Source organism: Cetorhinus maximus, chromosome 18 (genome assembly GCF_964194155.1).
Source record: "Cetorhinus maximus chromosome 18, sCetMax3.hap1.1, whole genome shotgun sequence".
Taxonomy (NCBI): domain Eukaryota; kingdom Metazoa; phylum Chordata; class Chondrichthyes; order Lamniformes; family Cetorhinidae; genus Cetorhinus; species Cetorhinus maximus.
The window spans coordinates 71,471,973-71,496,577 of record NC_135896.1 but is presented as its reverse complement, the minus strand read 5'-3'; the positions used below and the strand labels follow the sequence as shown (position 1 = coordinate 71,496,577).

Below are 24,605 nucleotides of genomic sequence, written 5' to 3'. Positions count from 1 at the left end.
TAATTGAGAGTAGACTGATGGGGCCAGGTTGGGTTTGTCCTGCTTTGTGTGTACAGGACATACCTGGGCAATTATCTACATTGCCAGGTAGATGCCAGTGTCATAGCTGTACTGGAACAGCTTGGCTAGGGATGCAGCAAGCTCTGGAGCTCAAATCATCAGTGCTATTGCCGGAATATTGTCAGGGCTCAGATTTTGCAGCATTCAGTGCCTTCAGATGTTTCTTGATATCACGTGAAGTGAATCGAATTGGCTGAAGACTGGCATCTGTAACGCTGGGGACCTCTGCAAGAGGTCGAGGTGAAGCATCCACTCGGCTCTTCTGATTGAAGATTGTTGCGAATGCATCAGACTTATCTTTTGCATTGATGTGCTGGGCTCCTCCATCATTGAGGATGGGGATATTTGTGGAGCCTCCACCTCCAGTGAGTTGTTTAAGTGTCCACCATCATTCACAACTAGATGTGGGAGGACTGCAGAGCTTAGATCTGATCTGTTGGTTGTGTCAATCCTTTCCTGACAGGTAGAGCTTCTCAGTTTTGGTATAATCAATGTAAATCTTTTTTATACCTTCTCCAGTGCCTCTATATTTTTATAATATGGAGACCAGAACTGTGCACAGTATTCCAAGTGTGGTCTAGTGAATGTTTTATATGATTTTAATATAACATGACTGCTTTTCAATTCTATTGGCCTGGAAATGAACACAGGTATGCCAAGCACCTGAACTTTACAAAAATATTTGGTACCACTGACTTTTGCAGGTAAGGAAACTTTGCAGCCGTGTTACTGAAAGATGTCAAGGGAAAACATTCATCGTTTAAACAAATAGCCAGTATCCTAAAATCTTTGGCAGTCATTCAAATCATTCCCTGGATGACATGCTACCTAGTTTTTATTTTCTTACTCATTTCTAGGTATGACACAATTTTTAACTTGCTTGATTAGTGTGAACCAGAATATTACGCTTATAACTGAAATTTCTGCTTGTTCATGTCATAACTCACTTGCCTTGGACTGATACTTTAACTGACAACATCATGTATAGGAGTCTACAGATACAAGCATCCACAAACCAGTTAGGAAAGAAAAGCTAGATTTTTGGTTCTGGTTTCAAAATGTATATTTTATGGACTTTGTTTTCCTACAACATTCAACAAAGCCATTACTGGGACAGTAACCCTGCATCCATACCTCCCCTTATATTTTAATTCATAGGTCTGGCACTCTTTCAAATGGGACAAGATACCACACAGATTTGGGGGGAAAAAAACAGAACTGAAATATTACTAGATTGAGTGAACATAATGTTTACTGTGTATTTTGTCACTAGAGATTGGGTCCTTCCTATTTTTGGATATTGTGATGGAATCCATTTGAAGCATGTTCTTCAATGAATATTTGGAACGCTAACTGAAGAATTAGATTAGGCATTCAGGACATCTTCAGGTTATATATCTCCTTACTCGATGTAACATATGGGTATGGGTACTTTTGAAGTGTAGTCATTGTTGTGATGCAGGAAATGCAGCAGCCAACTTGCACACAGCAAACTTCCATTAACAGCAAATAAGAAACTGACCAGATTATCTGTTTTAGGTATATGCTGAGGACTAACATTGGTTTCAGTGAGACATCCACTATTCTTCCAAATAGTGCCTCATCCACCTGAGGGCAGGCAGGGCTTCAATTTAACATCTCAGGTACTGAACCAGGAGTGTCAGACTGGACTTTGCGCTCAAGTGTCTGGAGTGGGATTTAAACCTTATGGCTCAGTGGCAAGTGTGTTACCAATAAGCCACAAATGATGCTGTGACGGTCAGAATGGGCTAGGGTAGGTTTTTGAGGTGGTGGACTGGGGAAAGAGGTTTAGAGAACCTGAGTGTAGTGGTTGAATTTGTGTCACCAATACTGGAATAGAGTGAGTACTAAACACAGAATAAGTTGCCATTCACATGAGCTGAGGGTATTCGCTGGGGCTAATATTTGCTGAGCGCTTGAAGCAGAGTGATCCATTGGGATGGTACAGTGGAATACATTTCATGACACCTGGCATCCCTCAGACTCCGGACTAGTGTACCTGGTGTTGACAGCGATAATTATGTGGGCATCACAAATCGTATTAACGGTCATTTTGCATCTTTTCCTCACGACATCCTCTCTCTCTCTATGGAGATCATACCAGCTTACATGCCATCCTAAAACCTTGCCCAATAGTGCAACTGTGGTAGATTTACCACAAATTAAAAGCCATAAACATTATGAGGAGGGCCTAATGGCATTCCTATGCACTCAAGAGAATTCACAATCGAATTTAAACATATCGCTAACACGTATTCTCAGCAAATTATATCACATTGGCCAAGTCCCCTGCCAGTGGAAATGAGCGATCGTCACCCTGTGCCAAGATCAAACCTGGCTATTGATGAGAACGAGCGCCCCATTTCTGTCATTTTGCCAAATTAGCCAAAAGCTTCATCGTGAAGTGGATGATGAAACAGTTAGACCATCAGCAGTTTGGTAATAAAAGGATTGTCTACAGTTCATTGTCTTGTGTATCTCCTCAATCAGCTGTATCTTGTGTTGACAAACGGAGAAAAAAAAGTAATGCTAACTGATTTTAGCAAAGCATTTGACCGTGTAGATCATAACATCGCAATCAATAATTGCCTTGAATTAGGAGTGAACCTATCGTGTGTACAATGGATCTGAGACTCAAGCGTAGACGTGTTCAATACAAATCGAATATTTCCAGTTGGATAACACTACACGCTAGGGTCCCACAGCAGTCAAATTAGGCCCCAATACATTTTTAGCCATCATAAACAATGTCTATATTAATATTACCATGCCTATTCATCACTAAGTATTTGGATGGCCTGACCCGCTTGGATTGTCATTATCAAGGTGATGCATCGCATATGCAAGAAGGGGCAATCACTTTGTTGAATGAATGAGAATCACATGAGACTGAACCCCCAAAAGTGCAATGCTATGGAATTGTGTTTCATGCGTAATCCCTCAATCCCTCCTATCAATTTAGACTATGTTGACATCACCCAACAAATGTGCGTTAAACCATTAGGAATCTACATTCAAAGTGACCTCAAATGGGATTACCAAGTGTGTGAAATGCTTAAGGGAACAAATGGAAAACTTCAAATGCTATGTCTTCACAAGCATCACAATGCATCTTAAATTGACCTATTCACTGTGTTTAATAGCTATGTAACACCCATTGTTGAATATGCCTGTTTGGAATGCTGAGTTTACCAAACAGTGTATACTAAAGCTACTCTGACAGAATCAAACAACTGAATATGTGCCATGAAGGCTCGAAACGTTAACTGATTTCTTCTCCGCCGATGCTGCCAGACCTGCTGAGTTTTTCCAGGTAATTCTGTTTTTGTTTTGAATATGTGCTCTCTCGCTAAAAGGTGGAAGAAGCTCTGACCGGACTTCGTTAGAAAACTTTTGAATCACACTTCTTGTTAACATTCTCCTTCTAAAACCTCCCAAAAGTAAATGTGAGATAAAGCAGCAAATTTGACAGAACAGCAATTTTGTCAGGGGGATGGGGATAGAGCGGTAAAGGTGCAGGTGACAGATGTTACAGGATGGAAGTGGTCTGAACAGATGTTCATCATCCAGACCTTCCTGCAGCAATTTACATGCTGACCTTGATCCCATCTGCTTCACTCACTATTGGCTGGAAGTGTGGAATCTTGGCCCTCCTAAGCTTGACTCTCAACCTGCTGCCCTTGTCCTTCTAAGGTGGTGGAGGTCGCAACTTTAGTGATGTTGCTGAAGGTTTAATGTTGGCTAAGAAAACAGGAGAAAACTGCTCTTCTAAGAATAATGGCATGGGATCTGTTACATCCACCTGAGAAGACAGAGCTTAGTGTCTAGGAATGATTACATGGTGGAATCACTACACAGGGGGAAGGATGGTGATCACTGTTTGCATCTCTCCACCGTAAACTTCCAGCCTCGCTGAGCAATTCAAGGGCCAACTGCTATATCACTAATAAGCAACACTGGCTGATACTGGCAGCAAGTGTCCAACAGATGGAACACTTGGACAGTACCAATTCTCATGGACAGGAGATGGGCTTCTTCAGCCTCCAAGCACTCACTCTGTCACAAACTTTGCCTATCTCTGTATTATTCTGCTGTGATCAGAGTTCTTGCACAGCAAATACAGCTTCTACATTGTCACCTTTGGCCCAATTTACACTCCTGTGAAGTGTTATGGGTCTTTCACTGTTAAAGGAATAGATAAACACAAGTTCTTCTTGTACTCTTCATAGCTCCTCATTGCACCCTCTCCGATTCCAACTCATTAATTTCCAGGAACTCGACTGTAAAACACCTTCTGTATCCCCTTTCTCAACATAACTAAAAGTAGATAATTTGGTAATTTCTCACTGCTATTGTGGGAACTTACCTTGTGCAAATTGGTTGCTGCATTTCCTCACATCACACAGATACTTTGTTAATACTTGGCTGCAAAGTACTTTGTGATGCTGAGATCGTGGAAGGCATTTTATAAAGGCAATTCCTTTCCTTTTTCTTGTGTAGTACGTTGCTTCCTGTTTTCTCCATTCACAAGCCCCACTCTATGTTATTCTACATGTTTATTAAAATGCTGGGAACAGCTAGTCTTTGCCTGTTCGGCTCCTACTCAACCCTTAAAGGTATTCATCAAAGGACTTTTCCTCCACACGAATTAGACTGTCAGACAAAGATTTTTTTAGAAGAAATTAAAGACACATATCAGCCATGCTGATGTGTTTTGTAGTAGCAGTAGTCAGTACCAGTATACTGTATTACAAATTGCCACACTGAATGGCACTGCCAGAGAATTAAATGTGGGCCAGTTAACATGAAGTTTACCTCCTGTGTTACTAAACTCTAAAACCATTTACTTCACCATAAGCTTCAGAAAGCTTCCAGGCAGGAAAAGAATTAGGTTTTGAAACCCAAGCTTATTATCACTGAACCACTACATTTCAACGTATCCTTTTCCCTACACATGTAACTTCCTGAACTATGCACCTGGGCTTTTCAATACTACAACCAAATTAGCTCTGTATTCCTCCAAAGTCTCCATTCTCTGAATCCTTCCCCCACCCAGTGCCTCCTGTATTGATGGTGGCAGATGGAGGCTTGCAAAGAAAAAACACCACAATAAAAGGACTACTATGTTTGATGTTCAAAGACGAGCTTTAATCTACCTCAGAAGAACATCCCAGTATGAATGTACCTGAACATGTTGATGCAATAAATAATATATAACCTGGGGGGGAAATGCACACTTGGGGAAGACATTTTGTGTCTGCTACTTTTAATTATATTAAACAGATAGCTGTGTGTGGCTTTGGTGTTTGCTTTTGAAAAGACAAGCCCTTTGGGAAGTCTGGATACATCCTCCCCCATTAATAGGCAACAAAAGGTAAGTCTTGAATATCACTTTAGACAAAGTGGAATGGGAAATTCGCATTCATCAGTGGGGGCTAATAGCAAAGAGAATGTTTAACAATTGACTTGAGATGGAGTTCATTTAATTTCAGCTGTTCTGAGGATCTCTGCAAAATAGACCAATATAAACTGAAAACATTAAATTATTTTAATGTGTCACATTACCACAGCTTTCGGAGTGAATGGAACATTCTAATTTGGAGGTAGTGGGCAATGGAGAAAGGAAGGAAGTTAGGTGACTTACTTAACACTACCACCCACTCTGCAAATGTGGAAATCTGGAACTCTCCCTTCCAAAAGGCTGTGATTGTTGGGGTCAGTTAAAATATTTCAATTGAGATCAACACAGTTTAATTAGGTAAGGACATCAAGGGTAATGGAACAAAATGAATTGAGCTGCAGATAGCTATGCTCTGACTGATCAGGGTGGGAGCAATGAATTTTGTTTGACCCACACAAAATTTGCTTTGGCCCCTTTGAGAAACAGCATAAAAGTATAACACAATCGTGTCTGAGCACCGTCCATCTACTTTATGCCATGTGACCCATTTAGGAAACTAACCTTTTCCCAAAGCAATTATATTGCCATTATCTGCCATTAGTTGGTCCCTAAAGAGGGAGGGCTCCAGGTCACACTGATTAGTCAGAGAGCACTCTGCATGGAGGCTCTACCAGACACTGACATCCTGATGGCCACCTTTGTGTGCGGCTGCATCGAGCTGTGCATAGACCCTCAGTACGCAAACACCAAGGGTCACTATGTGCTGAGGTTCTACCTGTCCCCAGTGTTGCGAAGGATGGGTCTAGCCACGCTGCCACGGAATGCTCCAAGTAGTTGGACCGTGCCGTACCACCTGTCCCTCGTAAAAATTTATGCAGAGAAACACTTTTGACCACAAGTCCATCAGGCAGTGGTCAGTACATTACATCCTAGAGGCCCTGAGGGAAAAGGAGATGGTGGATCCTGTCGGATGGTTCACCAAGCAGACTGTCAAAGTCATTTGGCAGAATGCCTCTTCGCCAGAACTTTCCAACAAGCACCAAGATGTAGCTTGGCTGGTGGTGAGAAAGGCCCTCCCCGTCAGATCCCTCCTGCACACCAGGAGTCTCACCCCCTCTGCACATTGCCCTCGAGGGGGTTGTGGTGGGGAAGAGACCGTTGTTCACTATCTTGTGGAATGTGCCTTTGCAAAGAAGGTCTGGAGAGACACACAGTGGTTTTTGTTGAGGTTCATCCCGAGCAGTGCTGTGACACAAGACTCTGTGCTCTACGGGCTGTACCCAGGGCCACACACCGAGACAAACATCAACTGCAGCTGGAGGATCATCAACTCGGTAAAAGATGCTCTTTGGTCTGCCCGAAACTTGTTGGTCTTCCAGTGCAAAGAGTTGTCCCCGACTGAGTGCTGCAGACTGGCACATTCCAAGGTCCAGGACTACGTGCTGAGGGACGCACTAAAGCTTGGGGCAGCTGCCGCAAAGGAGAAAGGTCGCTGTCTAAGACCGTTCTGCTATAGTGCACTGAGGGGCTAGGAAAGGTATAGACCCTTCAGGCTGTACGACTCACAATATATGTATGAATATTAAATACATCATAATTGCATTGAAGCACCGCAGAGTGCAACATGATGTATGTTGATAACTCCAATACCATTGCACTATCTGACTGTCTGTAATGACCATACTGAATTGACTGTAATATTCATTGACTGGACTAAAGCACCTCGTGATCCATGTGTAAAAGTTGAAAATGATTGTACTTTTTGTGATGGCCAGTTAGAAATATTTTGTAATGTTCTTTCTGATCAGACGGAGGACTCAGCAGACAGTAAACCCATCATGTGAAGAACTGGATTAATAGTTGAAATTGGTTTGGCAGCCAGCGTCATCGCCACACCTTTTTCTGAGCACTGTTTTGATTCAGAGTCATTGATGTTGTGTGAATTAGTATCAAAAGCTGAATCTCGAGCTAAATAATTCAGCACAGCATATCAGAGAAATGCAGGACTACACTGATTTTAATGAAGGAAAAGTAGTTGAGACATTAGATTGGGCTTGTTTTATTCAGTGCAATGACTGCAATGGACTTTGCATAAAACTGAACTTTCAACCTTAATAAACTGCAAGGTTGTGGGCATAAATTCCATCAGGAGAAGTTGTGAAACTAAATTTGGTAACTTGACATTTGTGGGCTAGCACTAGATAAAGAGTCATGAAATCTGCCGGATTGTTGTAAAAATCTAATGTCTTTCAAGGAGAGAACTGCCATCCCCATCCATGTTGGTCCACCCAGTCCTACATAGTGTAGTTAACTCTTGATGCCCTCAAAGCATTTAGGCATTGACAATAAATATTGCCTGAGTGTTGTTCATATTCCAAGATCAAATTAGAGGGATCATGCACGTGCATCACTCCCCTTTAACAATAGCTGTGCACGACTCCACCTCATTTCAGCTCACTCTCCATGTCACAAGAGCAATAGGCACCACACTGAGCTTACCAGACACCTGCCCTGCCTTGCCAGAAACCACCCAAGAACCAGGTTCCAAGTGGGCATCACTTGGGGTACAAAACAGCAAAGAGGCTTCATGCACCCTCCATGCCTCCCATATCCTGACAGTCAATGAGAGCACAGTGCCATATGATAGTATTATACAAGTATGAAAATCAACTTGATTGTCAATTATTTTCTATAACTCAAATTAATGCCAGTTAGTCGGTATGAAATGCGGGTAATATTGCCTCAAACATGGCCATGCTGCAGGAAGGGAGAATCCAGAAAGAAAACCTGCCCTCCTTGCTCTAGATCACATCCTTACCTGCACATGTAGGTAATTGAGGGAAGAATCAAGCTCAGACTACAATATCCTCCTTGTCCTCACAGTCCAAGATCTCATCAAGAATTTCATCCATACAAACGTATTATATATATGTAATATATTTCATATATATTTTTACTTGGCAAAATGTTGACCATATTAATTAATTTACTCCAAGTACCAATTTAGGGCTACAGGTTCTTTAAGACCGGAAAGAGGTGACATGTTTTAAAGTGCAGAACACCACATAGAATGCTTCCTTAAAGGCGCAAAATAAAATCAGAGTAACTTAGTCCTCACACTTCCATCATCCATGCTGTGCCTCCAGAGTGCCTCTTAGCATTGCCCATCTTTAATCTGTTTTTACAGCCTACTGAAGCTGGCCATCATTCAACTCCCATAGCTAACAATTTGAAAAATGAGGCTTTAGGCAGCTCCAATCAGCTCTTTGCTAAATACATATCAACTGTTGGATTCCATTTAAATAAATTACCCCATTTTAGATCAGTTCTCAACAATTAACTAGGTTAGGAATCCTAACTTCTTCAGAACCTTAAGCACTTTGCGCTGAATGAATTTGGCATCCATTATGTATAACATTCAAATTGCATTAGCACAAGCATACCTGCTATAATGTGGAGGGGCCATACCAAAGTCCAAAAGTAAAAGTGAACAGTGGTAATAAGGCAGCTGCCTACATTCCACATTATTCATAATGTTCATTGACTGTATTGAAGCACCTCTTGATCTATGTGGAAAAGTTGAATATGATTGCACTTTTTGTGATGGCCATTTTGAAACGTTTTGTAATGTTCTTTCAGATATTTTATGAATAAAGTATATTTTTCCAAAAAAAGGGATTTAAACAACACTTTTGCTTGCCTTGGGCAATTTGAAATGCATTTTGCTCTAAAAATCACAGCCCTGCTGCTGAACGATGTAAATTTCTTTGTTCAATCCTGTTCTCTTGAAACAAAACTCCAATAAAATGATTTTTGTCAGAAGCAATAGGCCACATTTTCACTGGATAAGAAGCTGCTCTAGGATCGAATCAATTACAACTGACATTCATATAGCACCTTTAACATAGGAAAAGAGCCCAAAGTGCTTTTATGATTTATTTTGGCCAATTTGGGACAAAATGAAGACAAATATTTTAAATATTAAAAAAAAAAGACAAATATTTTAGTAACTTAAGGAGGAATTAAGTGACGACTTGTGGAGTGGTTAAAAACCAGTTATTAGACAGGACAATTCCCAGTAGTTTGATATATTTTCCCAACAGCAGCTAAGTGCCTAAGTGTACCTAAGTACACTTAAATATACAGCCCTAACTCTGATCCCATTCCTAAAGGACCAAACTAAGCCATAAACATATAAAATGCAATAAAAAATCATTTACTTGTGTGTAGGAATTGTTATTCCGACACTCAGTCGCACCCGACCCGAATCAGGATATGCACACTGGCACTTCACTGATCTGCTAAAAATTCCACATTAAAATGCTGGGAAGTATCCCTGTATTACTAAGGGCCCTGAATCAGGGACAGCAAAGGAATCACAGAATTCACACCTTCAAAATTTGCCACCTAGCTGGGATTTAATAAACTAACAGAAGAAATTAATACTTTGAAAGTGTCTTCAAGAACCAACAGGAACCACTGTCAGACCTGTAGCTTTCTGCTTTCATTTCAGCGGGAATGATTCTTACATATACAAGCAAGATATCGAGAAAAAAGTATTTATTTCATTCTAAAGTTTGCCAGGAGCCTTTCTCTACCTATTTTGAATGTGCACGAAAAAAGAGAGAGGAAAAGAGCTAAAACAAAAAGGTAGTCTTTGGGACAAATCCACACATCACTAATCTGGCCTCATTATATGAAGGAAGAACAATAATCTTGCATTTATAAAGCAGATTTTGTCTCAGGACATCCCAAAATGCCTAAGTACTTTTGAAGTGTAGTCACTGTTGCAGGAAACGCAGCAGCCAAATTGCCCACAAGGTCTCACAAATAGCAATGTGATAATGATCAGTTAGTCTGTTAATAGGAAGAATATAAGCAGATCTTTTTCCTCTTTCTGTCTAAAAAAAAAGAAGTCTTAAAACAGAAAAAAAGAATCAAGTCTATAGTGAAAAGGGATGTAGAATTTGGTCCAAATCTGTTTTTCCCAATAACTTGTGTAGCTATACCAAGTTTAAACTTTGGGACTTAAATTGCTACAACTTGAAATGCTAGAAAATGCTGTGATTGGACCTGGATTACTAGACTAAACATGTCAGTGCATTTAAACCGGCTCACTACAGACAACTGTGCCAATACGTACTGGTAAAGACTTGCAGATTGACACCCAACTCACCTTTCGGGCAGAAGCTAACTTGATTGAAGGCTGAGAAGTGAACAAGCTGATTTATGTTGATGCACAATCAACAGAATTTAATTTGTATAGGTGATTATTTAATAACTGGCCCATGGAAGGTCAGGTTACTCTTTTCCTCAACAAAAACAGAAATACCTGGAAAAACTCAGCAGGTCCGGCAGCATCGGCGGAGAAGAACAAAGTTGACGTTTCGAGTCCTCATGACCCTTCAACAGAACTAAGTAAAAATAGGAGAGGGGTGAAATATAAGCTCTTTTCCTCCCTTGCCACTAGCTATCAGAACCACTAGGTTCCAAGAAAACCTTTTGAAAAACTTAAAGCTTTAAGGTTTAGGTCACTAATATCATAATAATCAATCTGCAGTTACAAATGCATCACACTCAATCACTCATTCACAATCCATCCCTCTCCAAATCAAAGTAAACTCCTTCTGATCAGCAGATTACAGAATTCAAGCATGAACTCCCATGATTGGATCTTACCATATATTGAGATCACAGCCAGGATTAGCCAGGCAGTCCATTCTGGGAGGTATTTGATGAAAACCAGGGCCATCAAAGCACTAATCATGATCAAGTAGGCCTGCTGGAGTCGAAGTGGCCCCTTCCAGTGGATACATACCATCCCGACCACTCCAAAGTTCCAGATCACCAAAGCCAACGTGAAGTAATCCATGGCGACATTGTAGGTTTTGAAGACTTCCCTGTTGAAGAGTAACAACACAACCCTGGTTTACTGAATGAATCACAGAATTTCAATTGTTACAGCGCAGGAGGCCGCCATTTGGCTTGTCATGTCTGTACCTGCTCTCCACCTGAGCAACACATCTAGTGCCATTCCCTGGCCTTCTCCTCATAAATCTGCACATTCTTCCTTTTCAGATAACAATCAAATTCCCTTTTGGATGCCTCAAATGAACCTGCTTCCACCACACCCTCAGGCAGTGCATTCTAGACCCCAACCACTCACTGCGTGAAAAAGTTTTTCCTCATATCGCTTTTGCTTCTTTTGTCAATTACTTAAAATCTGTGCCCTCTCGTTCTCGATCCTTTCACAACTGGGAAATTTTGCCCCATCTACTTTGTCCAGGTCCCTCATGATTTTGAATATCTCTATCAAATCTCCTCTCAGCCTTCTCTTCTCCAAAGAAAACAATCCCAGCTTCTCCAGTCTATCATCATACCTGAAGTTTCCCATCCCTGGAATAGTTCACGTGAACCTTTCTGCACTCTCCCCAATGCCTTCACATCTTTCCTAAAGTGCAGCATCCAGAAATAAAACAAAGTATTCTTTTCCTGCAGGCCCACACTCTAATCATCCACCCAGGCACTCATGTTCTCTTTTCTCAGTTGGTGGAGAGTTTAAGGATAATGGTATTGTCACACCCAATATCAGTATCTAGATTGGATCCAGAGCTCTAGACCCACCAGCCAATCCAGTCAAGGCCAAAATTGGAATTGTGGTACTCAATGAACATCCAACAGCTCCAAGAACCAGGTTGCCACCAATTAGGGAAAGAGCATCAGGATTTTTATGGCAGACGTAGACTATTAAATAAAACACTAGTGCAGTTACATCTTTTTAAAAAGGTTGAACTTACCCTAAATAGATGAATGAGAAAAAGAAAAGCAGCAAGAGTGAAGAGATTATCAACCACCCGTGAATGACCTGTTCAAAAGAGTCCAAGATAAGGCTTCAGGCAACAAAAAGCTAGACTGATTTCCAAACCACCCCCCACAACCCCCCCCCCCCCCACCCCCCCACCAACCCCGCCCCCCCAACCCCCCCCCACCCACCCCCCCCCCCCCACCACTACTCCCCCACCGCCCCCCACACATGAGGGCCACATAAATTGATAGAAATACTGTTTGGTTTTGATCTCTATGGTGTCAGGGTAGGGAAGAGGCAGAGATCCTCTTCAGACAGCTCATGTCCTCTAGATACTTAGTGATTTAGTGTGGCCAGGTTGGTAGCACACTCACCTCTTAGTCAGAAGGGTTCAAGTCCCACTCCAGGGACTGGTGCACTTAATTGCAATATTGAGGGAGAGCTGCACTGTTAGAGGTACTTTTCTTTAGGATGACTTTAAAATGAGGCCCCATCTCCCCTTTTTTGTTCCAACCTGGTGCCCACCCCTTGCCAGATTTCTTTAATCCCTTACCCTAGTTAATGTTTCCACAAGGACATTGGTCCCAGCCCTGTTGATTTGCAGCCTGCCCACCTTAAGGACAAAAGGAATAGGAACAAGAGTGGATCTGTTGGGCCTGCTCCACCATTCAATACAATCATGGTTAATCTTCTGCCTCAACTCCACTTTCCAGACCACTCCCCATATCCAATGATTCTCTGACAGGTCAAAAATCTGTTTATCTCGGCCTTGAATATACCCAACAATGGAGCATCCATAACACTCTGGGGTAGACAATTCCAAAGATTCACAACCCTTTGGGTGAAGAAATTCCTCATTTCAGTCTTAACGTGATCAACCCCTTTCACTCTCGATCACCGAAAAGGAACATGCATCTTTCAGATTACACAACACACCTTTTCCTGCGATATGTGGAGTGTCACAAACTTGGCAAATATGAAGTTAGAACTCAGTTGTGTAGAACATAACCATTTTGCCCATTTCCCCCAAAGGTGCTTTAATCTTATTTTTGGTCATTCTGTGAATCAATCAAAGGTGTTCACTGGGAAAGGGAAGTCAAATTTACATGAACAAAACTGACCAAAAAGAATGCGCCTTGAACCTGTGAACACATACCTTGTAGCACCTGTACTTATAGAGAAGTACAAGAATCAGGGTCATCACTACAATAACACTGATCATAATGAGGGCATTCAATATGGAGTTTACAGCTCGCTCTCCAACAGTGTCTGTGTCTTCTGTAAATGGAGTGTACAACCTGAAAGCAAACATTCTATGTCAGACCATTCTCATTAGAACAATGAACTGATCCAGTACCAGTTTTCTTAGCAATCAATTAACTATTCAAGAGTTCTCAATATGCAATGCAACAGATAAAGGTTAAGTCCCAGTCATTCTACAATAGAAACGCTTAGGCTGATATCCCCAATTTCTGACCATTCTGCATGTTTTAAAGGATTTGACAAGCTCTCCTACCATTTTTTAAATCTATGCGAGTTTTCCTTAATAAGTTACATTAGCCATTTGTGTGGTGAATGCAATTACTGGGTGTGCAGTATCCCAACTCAAAATATTTGAAGTAATTCCCCAACACTTGGGCTGACACAGCGCTAAACTGTGCGCCAAACAGGAAGGTTCACCATAAGCAAACAGGGAACTTGCCTTGGTCCAGCAGCACCCAAAATCTCTCCTTGCTCTCCTCTGTACCCCAAAGTTCTCTCCCTGTTTTCCCTCTCCACAGATGTTGCCTGACCTGAGTGCTTCAAACTTTTTCTGCTTTTATTTCAGATTTCCAACATCTGTCGTATTTTGTTGCTCAAATCATCCTACATCATCATGATTCACTCAGGTGCTGCAAACTCAACTCGTAAATGTTTCCAGACCTATTGCTTCACAGTATCTATTTGAAACAAACTTGCAAATTTCCAGTTTCCCAATCTGCATGTTTATTCAGTTGGAGTAATCTGATTAATTGCATGACAATTTCTTGTCTTAGACACTTAAGCAACACTGTACAAGTTTCTAGATTTTAAACAAATATTTCTAAATGAATATTCAGAGAAATATAGGCTCTTTTAGTTACTTCTTGGTTTTTCTTCAAATTGTGCTTCCAAAAACATGTCTCTTTTATGTGGATTTATAGCTTAAACCCCTAGGATGGAAAGTTTAAAAAAAAATTTAATTCTTTCATGAGATGTGGGCTTTGATGGCTAGGCCAGAATTTATTGCCCATCCCTAATTGCCCTTGAAAAGGTGGTGGTGAGCCACCTTCTTGAACTGCTGCAGACATGTGGTGCAGTTATACCTACAGTGCTCTTAGGGAGTTCTAGGATTTTGACCCAGCGACAACGAAGGAATGGTGATAAAGTTCCAAGTCAGGATGGTGTGCAGCTTGGAGGGGAACTTCCAGGTGGTGTTCCCATGCACCTGCTGCCTTTGTCTTTCTAGGTGGTAGAGGGTGTGGGTTTAGAATGTGCGAGGATCATAGGACTGCTTCAACATTCAATATGATCATGGCTCATCTGGTTGTGGTCTCAACTCCACTTTGGCGTCTGTCCTCCCCCCCCGCCCCCCCACCCTCCCATAACCCTTGACTCCCTTGCCTATCATAAAATTGTCTAACCCTACCTTATATTGAATGACCCAGCCTCTCACTTTTTTCTGGGGAAGAAAATTCCACATACTAATGACCCTTATGACAGAAAAACTACCATCTTAAATGGTAGCCCTCTTATCCTTAAACTGCGTTCCCTGATTCTAGTCTCTAATTCTAATGCAATTACATCTTTTTCAAATAAGGAGACCAAAAAGTACTCCAGATGTGATCCCACCAGCTGCAGTAAAACTTTTATACTTTTATATTCCATTCCCCTTACAATAAATGCCAACATTCTATTTGCCTTCTTAATCACTGGCTATACCTGCATATTAACTTTTTGTGATTAGTGTACCAGGACCTGTTAAGGCAAGCGGATGGTAAATGCCAAGCTGCTCAAATCCCAGGGGGAAACCTGAAGCTGCTTCAACTATTTGCAATTTGTATTTATTTCAAGATGCGGGCTTTGAATTCAGTAAAAAGGTCACCGAGGCTTAGGGAGTTTTTACAAAACTAAATTAAACATTTATGAATAAAAGAAATAATTTTAAAACACAGACATAGGCCTACAAGTTACTACTATGATAACTCCTTGCTCCCCCAATTAATCTAACTCCCAGTTACACCTCCGTTAAGGCAACAGAATTTAAAAGGCTCAGGCAAAGTAACATGATACCCTGAACAGTCAAATTCAAAAGTGAGTTTCCTAACTTCAGTTCTTGTAGACAGCAATTTGGGCACAAGGGCCGGAGGCTTTTTCACATTTGTTAGATTTTAGAATTCCTGCCCTTACACACAACCTTCTCTCCTTTATACATATTTTCCCCTTTGAATGCAAATTCCCATTGTTTCACTATGTCTTCGGGCTTTACCTCTTCCAAAAATAAAAATCTATCATAGTACCAGTTATCTTTGGGGAAAAATGAACACACTGTTTCTTAACTTCTCCTGGCTAGGTAAAGCATTTCACCCCCTCTTTTGAATTCAAGCTACTCTGGTTTATCTGAAAATGCAAATATTCCCTTCACACCTCACATTCTAAAACTTCACCCATGCATTTCAAATCTAGCTTCTCTTCTTACATCAAAGCCTTCAGACTAGCTGTCTCTAATTCAATTATGTCCCACACACAGACACACACATATACATAGGCACAGACCCTATTACTCTACTTTACAATAAATTCCAACTAACGTTATGAAAATAATTATATCTTCCTGACATCTCCCTCCTTATTGAAAAACAAACTGTCATAATTTTAAAAAAAGCTTCATTTTATTAACCCATCTTACACTACCTCCTATACTTATCTATATCCTTACACTATTACATTACCAGATGCATGCATTAACCATATATATATATTCTCATCCAGTCACATGTATAATCTGCAGATTAAATGGTTGCAGTAATAAACTCCATCTGAATAGCCTTGCACTTCTGTCGCGAAATTTGTCCAGAAACTTTAAAGGATTGTGGTCAGTATAAACAATTGTTTGCCATGCAATTTTCAAAATGTTGCAAACTAGCACCAGACCCAAAGTCTCTTTTTCGATCGTTGAATATTTTGTCTGTTGTACATTCAGCTTTTGTGAAAAATACCCTATCGGTTTCTCAAATCCAGTGTAATCTTCTTGTAACAATACGGCCCCAATGCCTTTATAGCTTGCTTCAACAGCCAACTTAAATTGCTGGGCATAATTGGGTGTAGTTAATAGTTTTCAAACTGTCAAATGCTTTGACACTCCTGTGTCTATTGAAACTTCTTGTTCTTTTTTAATAGTTCAGTGTCATGAAGCTATTAATGTATATATTATTGGAAAATATTTTTCCTTTAAAATAGAGGTTTAGCCTGTGTGTCTGTCTTAATTGGATTAAAGCCAGCTACTCTGGGTGATTTGATGTGCACTAGCTTTGAGATGTAAGAGAGGTAGAGTGCATTTGCATTTTTTTTGAATGGAGCATTCAAGAAGGCAAGCGAAATCTGGCACCTAGCTAGCAGAGGCCAAGCAATATGCTTATATTACTAATAAAATTGTTACTATGAAAGGGGTTCTATTGTTAAAAGAGGCTGGTGATACAATGAGAATTTACATTCAATGAGCTGTGCTAGGTATAACTTCAGCAGTTGTGTGTGTGCAGGGCAGAGGCAATGTAAGATCAGAGTAGCTGTAAGCCCACAACTGTCTCCACAGGAACCAAAGTGAAAGGAACCTCACTTTGAATTCATAAGGTGAAAATGCTCTGTCTGGTGTCTGGTTGAGTCTTTGGGTTACTGTTGCCTTAATGAAGATTAGTTTGGGAATTTATTAAAAGTTATGATAGTAGTAATTTGTGGCCACGTGTATATATTTAATTTGTGTAAATTAATAAAATGTTCCATTTAGTTTAATATAAAACCTCTTGAGAACTGGTGGTCCAATTCCTGAATTTAGAATTACATCTGAAACATATTAAAAATATAGACTATGGCAGTTGTTTAAAGTTTCCCTCTGGGATTTTTAAATAACTCAGCTTTACCAAAAGGCTGTCTCATAACAATTGGGGGCTCTTGCTGGGATAAAAATATTTATAATTCCTTGATTGGTTTGGAATTGGTGTGTCTTAAGGTTATAAGTATGAGAAGCACTTTGAATTCAGAAGTCAATGAGGTATTTTTAGATGGCTTTGGCAATTGCTAAGACTTGTCCAGGAGTAGAAGAGATAACACTGATTGGGTTGGAGAAAATAACCAAAAGTAAGTTAACAGAGTTGGCAGATAAGTTAAAATTGGGGTTGCTTGAGGGTGCTAGGAAATCAAATATGATTAAAAGTATAGCACAGCATCTACAGCTAGAAGTGAAACCTGACACCAGTGAGTCACAGCTGGGGTAGTGAGACTTCAGTTGCAAATGAAAAAGCTTGAATTAGAACCAAAGAACAGGGAAATGGCTTTTAAAGGGGAATTAGAAATTGTGAAGATGGAGAAGGAAAGAGAAAAAGAGAGAAAGAGAATTCCAACTGAACATGTTGGCAGTTAAAAAAGAGATGCCAGTAGGTGAGGAAGGATTTATCTCTAGAGTAGAACCCACTGGGGATATATTTAAATTTGTACAAGATCTTCCAAAGTTTGAGGAAAAAGATATTGAAGCATTCTTTATTTCATTTGAGAAGCTAGCTAAACAGATGAAATGGCCACAGGCAAACTGGACTTTATTATTACAGTCTAGGTTGTTAGGTAGGGCGCATGAGGCATATCCTTCGCTATCAGGAGAAATACTGGTTAATTATGATGTGGTGAAAAAGGCTATTTTGAGTGCATATGAGTTAGTTCCTGAAGCATACAGGCAGAAATTTAGGAACAGGAGAAACTTATATTGCGTTTGAAAGGGTAAAACAAAGTAATTTTGACCGGTGGATCCGGGTGTTAAAAATAGAAGCAACCTACACAGCTCTTAGGTAAGTAACGCTTTTGGAATAAATTAAAGGTTCAATCCCTTCAGTAATGAGAACTCATGTGGAGAACAGAGGGTTGATTCTGTAAGACAAGCAGCAGAGATAGCTGATGATTATCAGTTAGTTCATGGAGCTAAACCTTTTGCTCTTCACCCTTTCAAATTGGAAAAGGATAAAAAGTGGGAAGGTGAAAGGGAGGTAGGTGGTCAGAGGAGTAGCTGGGAGTTCCAGAAAGATTTTTCTCAGGATAAAACGGAAGGTGCTGAAGGTGCAGTGACATTCAAGAATTGAGGTGTTTTCATTGTAATAAAGTGGGGCACGCAAAGTCAGTGTGTTGGAGATTGTAGGAAAAATCTGGTGGAAATTTTGGGATACAGAAAAGCTCTGGAAGTAAAAGTACTTTGGGTTCTGAGGTTCAGGTATAGGAGAAACCAGTGGTTTGTGTACAGGTGAAACAGGGAGAATCAATGAAAGGTGAAGAAGTGGGATTGTGTATACCAGAAGACCATAAGACATAGGAGCAGAAATTAGGCCATTCGGTCCATCAAGTCTGCTCCGCCATTCAATCATGGCTGATAAGTTTCTGAACCCCATTCTCCCGCCTTCTCCCCGTAACCTTTGATCCCCTTACCAATCAAGAACCTATCTATCTCGGTCTTAAATACACTCAATGATCTGGCCTCCACAGCCTTCTGTGGCAATGCATTCCATAGATTCACCACTCTCTGGCTAAAGAAGTTTCTCCTCATCTCTGTTCTAAAAGGTCTTCCCTTTACTCTGAGGCTGTGCTCTCGGGTCCTAGTCTCTCCTACTAATGGAAACATCTTCCCCACATCCACATCTATCCAGGTCTTTCAGTATTCTGTAAGTTTCAATCAGATCCCCCCTCATCCTTCTAAACTCCATCGAGTATAGACCCAGAGTCCTCAAACGTTCCTCACATGTTAAGCCTTTCATTCCTGGGATCATTCTCGTGGACCCTTTCCAGGGCCAGCACATCCTTCCTGAGATATGGGGCCCAAAATTGCTCACAATATTCTAAATGTGGTCTGACCAGAGCCTTATAAAGCCTCAGCAGCACATCCCTGCTTTTATATTCTAGTCCTCTCGAAATAAATGGCAACATTGCATTTGCCTTCCTAACTACCGATTCAACCTCCAAGTTAACCTTAAGAGAATCCTGGACTAGGACTCCCAAGTCCCTCCAGATTTCTGAATTCTCTCCCCATTTAGAAAATAGTCTATGCCTCTATTCTTCCTACCAAAGTGCATGACCTCACACTTCCCCACGTTGTATTCCATCTGCCACTTCTTTGCCCATTCTCCTAACCTGTCCAAATCCTTCTGCAGCCTCTCCGCCTCCTCAATACTACCTGTCCCTCCACCTATCTTTACAGTTTATTCAAGTGAGTTCCGAGGAGCAGGTTGCAGGAATGTTTAAAGATTTTGTATGTGAAGGGAAAGTCTTTCCATGTGTACAGGGTGGAGTAAGCAAAGATGTTAAAATTTTAAGAGACATGGGGGCTAGTTAATCCTTAATGTTGTGGGATAGTGATATTTGTTGTTCTGAGGGAGTTTTGCAGGAGCAGGTGATTTACAACAGTTATATCAGAAAGCTTATTCAGAAACAGAAGCAAAATGTATTCCAGTATGTTATCTTCAGTAAGGTATTTTAATGAGAAAGTGGCGGTCGGATCATGTCTCAGCAAATGAAAGCTGGAGGGAGGTGCATCAGATTGTTATCCCATTAGGGTATAGAAATGAGATTCTTAGGATTGCTCATGAAATCCCATTGGGGGACATTTAGGAATTAGGAAAACACAGAAAAAGATAGAGGGTTTTTTGGCCAGGATTGCATAGGGATGTAGTCAAATTCTGTGGAACCTGTTATACATGTCAAGTAACAGGAAAACCATAAGCAGTAATTAAGCCGGCGCCTTTAATCCCATTACCAGCATTTGAAGAACTTTTTACCAGGGTCATGATTGATTGCGTAGGAACCCTCCCTAAGACTAAAAGTGGAAATCAGTATTTATTGACAATAATGGATGTGTCTACCAGGTTTCCTAAAACAATGCCTTTAAGAAACATTACAACTAAGAGGAGTTAATTACATTTTTTTTTTACAAGATATGGTTTACCTAAGGAAATAAAATCAGATCAGGAGTCAAATTTCATGTCACAGCCGTTTAAGGAAGTAATGAACAGTTTGGGGATATAACAGATTAAGTCAACAGCTTATCATCCAGAGTCACAAAGAGCTTTGGAAAGATGGCATCAAACTTTTAAAATATGATAAAAGCATACTGTCAGGATTATACACAGGCTTGCATACAGGAATTCCATTTTTGTTATTTGCTATGAGAGACGCTCCTAATGCATCGACTGGTTTTAGCCCCTTTGAACTAGTTTATGCTGATGAGACAGAGGACTCTGAAATTGATTTGCCTCTAAACAAATTGGGTAATGAGGGAGTGCTTGAAAATTTAAATGAAATATTAAGTTACCTTCCAAGCAAGTGTCAAAGTGATTTGGAAAAGCTATTGCCGTCAATGGAGCAACAACTCTGCTAAAATTTGGAACAAATTTCCGGTAAAACCCACTCATGCGAGAAATCTCAAAACTTCTCGTTTTGTTGTCGGCATGGAGAAATCCACAATAGCCTTGACTTTCACATCTCTTGGAGCCACCTTACTTTGTCCAATGGTACGGCCTAGACATGTAACTTATACTTTTGCAAATTCACTTCTGGCTAAGTTCATCACCAAATTAGCTTCTTATAATTGCCAGAACAATTCTTCCAGATGCTCTAAATGGTCCTCCCACATCTGACTGAAAACTATCAAGTCATCAATATAAACCACACAATTGCTCAAACCTGCAATTACTTTGTTTGTCAACCTTTGAAATGTTGCAGGTGCATTTTTCATACCAAATGGCATAACCTTGAATTGATATAGTCCACCTGGTATCACAAAACCAATATCTCTTTTAACAAGTCAATCTTTGTGATAAATTTTGATTGTCCCACTTTCTCTGTGCAATCTTCCAACCCTGGTACAGGATATGAAAGCGCTTTTGTCACAGCATTCACCTTTCGATAGTCCCCACACAGTCTTCGTGTTCCATCATGTTTTGGTACCAACACAACAAGCGAACTCCAGTTACTGCAACTAGACTCAATGATATCATTTTGAAGCATGAATTCAATTTCTTTCTGTACTTGTGATAACTTTGCCGGATTTAATCAAAAGGATGTTGCCTTACCCAAGGAGAAACTTCTACAGACATCAGGTATAGTTAAATTTCTCCTCCCCCAACTTATTTCCACAAATAGATTTGTGTGAATGCAATAGCTTCTCCAAATCACTTTGACACTTCTCTGGAAGGTAACTCAATATTACATTTAAATTTTCAAGTGCCTTCTCATTATCCAATTTGATTAGAGAAAAATCAATTTCAGGACCCTGCATTTCTACCTCTTTCTCTTCCTCTACTGCCACTTACACCTGCTTTTGGTCCTCTCCTCTGTCAAATTACATTTTAAGTATATTTACATGACACACCCTCTGCTTCTTTCTTCTATCTGGACTATTTATTAAATAATTTACTTCACTCAGTTTCTTTTCAATCCTGTAAGGCCCACTAAACCTTGCCTTCAATGAGTCATCCAGTACTGGTAACAAAACTAACACTTTCTCCCCAGCAACAAAACTACAAGCTGTAGATTTCCTATCTGCCTTCAATTTCATCACTTGCTGTGATATCTTTAAATGTTCCCTAGCTAACTCTCATGCTCTGTCCAATCCCTCTCTGAAGTTTGAAACATAATCCAGAGAGTAGTTTCTGAATTTTGACCCACCAATTTCTCATGAATCAATTTCAGTGGTCCCTTTACCTCATGACCATAAACTAGTTCAAAAAGGCTAAAACCAGTTGATACATTAGGAGCATCCCTAATAGCAAATAACAAGAATGGAATTCCCCTATCCTAATCCTGTGGATAATCCTGACTATATGTCCTCATCATAGTTTTTAAGAGTTTGATGCCATCTTTCCAAAGCCCCTTGTGACTCAAGGTGGTAAGCAACAGCTTAAGTCAACAGACTTAAACTGTTTTATCCCAAAACTGTTCATTACTTCCTTAAACAGCTGTGACATGAAATTTGAACACTGATCTGATTGTATTTCTTTAGGTCAACCATATCTTGTAACAAATTTAATTAATTCTTCCACAATCTTCTTTGTTGTAATATTTCTCAAAGGTATAGTTTCAGGAAACTTGTAGACATATCCATTATGGTAAGTACTGATTTCCACTTTTAGTGTTGGGGAGGGGCCCTACACAATCAATCATGACCCTAGTAAAATGTTCTTCAAATGTTGGAATTGGAATTAAAGGTGCCGGCTTAATCACTGCCTGTGGTTTCACTATCACCTGACATGTGTGACATGTTCTACAGAATGTGGCTACATCCCTATGCAATCCAGGCTAATAAAAATGTTTTTGTATTTTCGCCTGTGTCTTTCTAATTCCTAAATGTCCCCTATTGGAATTTCATGAGCAATTCTCAGAATCTCATTTCTATATCCAAATGGTATTACAATCTGATGTACCTCCCTCCAGCTTTCATTTGCTAAAACATGATAAGGCCTCTATTTTCTCATTAAAACATTACCCTTAAGGTGCCAACATTCTGGAATACATTTTGCCTCTGTTTCTGAGTAATTGTCTGATATAACTTTTATTTGCAAATCCTTTTTCTGTAATTCCACTAATTGCCTTGAGCTAAACACCTCAGTTGCATTGTCTTCCAGTCTTTCTTCCTGAACAATCTGCCTTTGAACTTCCTGTTCTTGTTTCAACCTATGAGCCTGTGATGTTTTTATTACACAATCTGGAAACAATCCAGGATGCTCTCTTTGCAACCCTTCTGTTGAAAACACTTCTACAGGCTGCTTATCTACCATAGGCAGCACCAACATCTGGGACCCAGCTATATCACTACCCAGAATAAATTGAACCACTGCAATGGGCAATTTTTCCGCTACTCCAACAGTCACCTCACCTGTTTTCCACTTGCTCTTTAAATTTTCCTTCCACAATGGAAAAAGTTTAGCATCTTCATGAACTCTGCTTATTATCACCTGAACAACAAATGTCACTATCCCACAACATTGAGGATTGACTAGCCTGTGTCTCTTAAAATTTCAACATTTTTACCTACTCCACCCTGTACACTTTTCCTTCACTCACAAAATCTTTAAACATTTTTACAACCTGCTCCTCAGAATTCTCTTGGCTGAATTGTGAACACATTACTACTTCTGTACCTATCAATGATTCTTCCTGTTTTGCCTGTACACAAGCCACTGGTTTTTCCTGTGCCTGAGCCTCAGAACTCACAGCACTTTTACTTCCAGAACATTTCTCTACCCCAACAATCCCAATAGATTTTCCCTGCAATTTCCAACACACTGACTTAGTGTGTCCAACTTTATTACAATGAAAACACCTCAATTTTCGATTGTCACTTCTACCCTCAACACCTTCCTTTTTATTCTCAGAAAAACCTTGCTTCCCTCACTACCCACCTTCCCACTTTCTATCCTTTTCTGATTTAAAAGGGTCATGAAAAGGTGTAGCTCTACGAACTAGCTCATAATCACCAGCTATATTTGTTGCTTGTCTTACCCTTTCAACCCTGTTCTTCCACGAGTTCTCACTACCGAAGAAATTGAATCTTTAAATTCTTCCAAAAGAATTACCTCTCTAAGAGCTGCATTTGTTGTCTCTATCTTTAATTCCCGTATTCACCAGTCAAAATTACTTTGTTTTACTCCCTCAAACTCAATTTAGGTTTTCCCAGGTTGTTCTCTCATAATTCTAAACATCTGCCTGTATGCTTCAAGAATCAACTCATTTGCACACAAAATAGCCTTTTTTACCACATCATAGTTCACCAACATTTCTTCTGACAGTGAAGCAGAAACAACAATGTCCAGTTTTCCTGTGGCCATATCATCTGTTTAGCTATCTTCTCAAATAAAATAAAGAATGCTTCAACATCTCTTTCCTTAAACTTTGGAAGAGCTTGTACAAATTCAAACGTCTCCCCATTGGGCTTTAGGTTAAAGGTTTTCGCATCATCAGAACTTTCCTCAGCATCTGATGTCTCCTTTTTTAAAAATTCAGTTTTTTAAGCTGGTACACTCTGCCTCTTTCCTTCATTCTCTCTACCATTGC

At 40.2% G+C, this 24,605-nt stretch overlaps 1 protein-coding gene across 2 annotated transcripts in view; it reads right to left on the bottom strand.

The window, feature by feature from the left end:
• Nucleotides 1-24,605, bottom strand: part of LOC144693244 (presenilin-1-like) — an 85,903-nt gene that overhangs the window by 30,267 nt on the left and 31,031 nt on the right. For both annotated transcript variants that reach the window (XM_078562908.1, XM_078562909.1), the window contains exons 4-6: nucleotides 13,444-13,585; nucleotides 12,280-12,347; nucleotides 11,162-11,382 (exon numbers count right to left, since the gene is read on the bottom strand). In XM_078562908.1, the coding sequence (XP_078419034.1) occupies nucleotides 11,162-11,382; nucleotides 12,280-12,347; nucleotides 13,444-13,585 (431 nt within the window). The remainder of the gene's footprint in view (nucleotides 1-11,161; nucleotides 11,383-12,279; nucleotides 12,348-13,443; nucleotides 13,586-24,605) is intronic.